This window comes from Sinocyclocheilus anshuiensis, unplaced genomic scaffold (genome assembly GCF_001515605.1).
Source record: "Sinocyclocheilus anshuiensis isolate Anshui unplaced genomic scaffold, SAMN03320099.WGS_v1.1 scaffold2430, whole genome shotgun sequence".
In the NCBI taxonomy this organism is placed as follows: Eukaryota; Metazoa; Chordata; class Actinopteri; order Cypriniformes; family Cyprinidae; genus Sinocyclocheilus; species Sinocyclocheilus anshuiensis.
The window spans coordinates 283,135-285,310 of NW_015556097.1; the positions used below are offsets into that span (position 1 = coordinate 283,135).

The following is a 2,176-nucleotide window of genomic DNA, read 5'->3' on the forward strand; positions in this document are numbered from 1 at the left end:
CACACACACACACACACACACACACACACACACTCATACCTAAAGTGAGGCAGTTGGAAAAAAAATCACTAATCTTAAAAGTTAAACTTGGACATGAACCACGCTCTGCACCGTTGGTTCTTCAGGCATGAACAATTCCTCAAATCATGTGTCTTGTTGGGGAAAGCTGTACTATTACTTTAAGCAATCAAATGGACAATAAAATGTGCACTGTGGTGCCAAGTTTTGCAGACCAAACATCTACATTTTCTTTAGATACTAGTTACATTTCAAATGTACTTAATTTAACAGAAGCCAGATAGCATTCTGTTGGCCATGTTCCTCGGGGGTCCAAAATATAGTGGTACCACCCCTTCTGTGATTTTAAAGCTGGCACCCCGGCTCACACAAACTCTCGCATACATACTAGAGCTGTTGCTTCGGTTGTTTCTAAGCTGTTGCACCATGGGATTGAGCAGTCGGCTTCCCTTCAGCTTGTGTTTGGAGGCTCTGCGGCGGCGGCCGGTAGGCGGCACTGCATGCAAGAAGCCCATGCTGGGAGGAACCGGTCGACCTAACCGAGAATACAACTGCTCGATCTCTGCTCTCTGGTGAGCCTGAAGCTCGGAGATCTCCTTCATGTGCCTGTAGACATCAAACATTGTGTTACGGTTTTCGTTCTCTTATTTAGTGAAAAGTGTGTCTATATGACAGGTATGATGACATCAGCCAAAAACGAAAAGTAAATTATTACAATTATTACATTGCGATGAAACATGAATGTGTACTGATGAATTGTCATCAAATCAAATTTTACTTGATTACTGTACTTAAGTATTATTTTGGGGTATTTGTACTTTATTCAAGTAAAATTTAAACTGACTACTTGTACTTTTACTTTATTACATTTCTCAAGAAAAAAACCTCTACTTTTTAATTTTTTTAAAATGCAAAAAAATGTAATGAGCTGTATTTTTTTAGTTCCACTTTGCCGCATTTTAATTGTTGTTGACTAGATAGATGTTTTGACCTACAGTCATTGTTTTTTTGTTTTCTCCCTTTAACCAAACCTATCTGACAAAACATTTTATTCAGTGTATTTTTAAGCAATTTTCACTTTTGACGTTTCAACATGACGAAACAAGAAATCTCCTTTTTTATTTATGTATTTATTTATTTATTTTTTGGCTAGCAGGGTTTCTGCAGGATTTTTAAGCTCAAATTTAAGACTTTTTAAGAACTTTTTTAAGACCTGCACAAATAAAATTAATACCATATGAGCGGGGTAGGGCAATGTCTATAGTACCATATTAAACTGTAAAATTACTTTTAATTAAATAATTTACAGTTCAGATACAAGTTTTCACAAAAACAAAGTTTTATAAAATTATAAACTTTACATTTCAGCCTTTAAACCATTGTTAAGAAAATGGATGAGTCAAAAGTATTAATTATTATATTAATTTAAACAATTATTACCAATAAATTATTATATCAATTAACATAAATTTGGGGTGTGCGATACTGTCAAAAAATGATATCTCGATATTTTTCTGGGATTTTATCGATAACGATAATTGGATGATATTTTGCTGAGTGTGTTATTGTGCTGATCTTAAGGACTACTGTGGACAGCTGAATCCTGAATTTTTTGATATTCTTCATATTCTGTGTGGTCAGTTCACAGCAGTAATAGAAATGAATAATTTCCAACAAGTTTTATGGGCATTTTTACCTTTAAGCCATTTTTTCTAAAAGTGTGCACCATCTTTTGAGTCAAATTCTAGCATTTGGGCTGTTACCAAGCAAATTAAATCAGTATCAACTAAATCTATCTTTGCAATGCAGAGGAACATGGAATACTTTAACCTGCAGTTACAAATGCATAGCTAAATAATGTTTTGATATTTCAAACATAAAACATTGAAAACTGATGTTTGAAATTATAAAAAAAAATGAAAAGGTACCTTAAATGTTAAATTAAAACCACCAGTAGGTGGCAGCAAGTCACTGTTAAGTGAGTCATTGAGATTGAACCGAATCATTTAAACAGGTGATTCATTCAGGAACGAAACACCGTCATGTTGCTCAGAGACGCAAAACAGCACTGTGGCTGTGTTTGGAATGTTTTTTGTTGGCGAAATAGCACAGAAATAGCGCAAAAACAGCCAATATGGTGTCTAAAACGTAAGTCTCT

At 34.5% G+C, this 2,176-nt stretch overlaps 1 protein-coding gene across 1 annotated transcript in view; it reads right to left on the minus strand.

The window, feature by feature from the left end:
* The window catches only part of LOC107676208 (serine/threonine-protein kinase WNK2-like), a 130,502-nt gene that overhangs the window by 38,097 nt on the left and 90,229 nt on the right, over positions 1 to 2,176 (minus strand). The window contains exon 26 of the mRNA XM_016470713.1: positions 407 to 624. Coding sequence (XP_016326199.1) covers positions 407 to 624 — 218 coding nt within the window. The remainder of the gene's footprint in view (positions 1 to 406; positions 625 to 2,176) is intronic.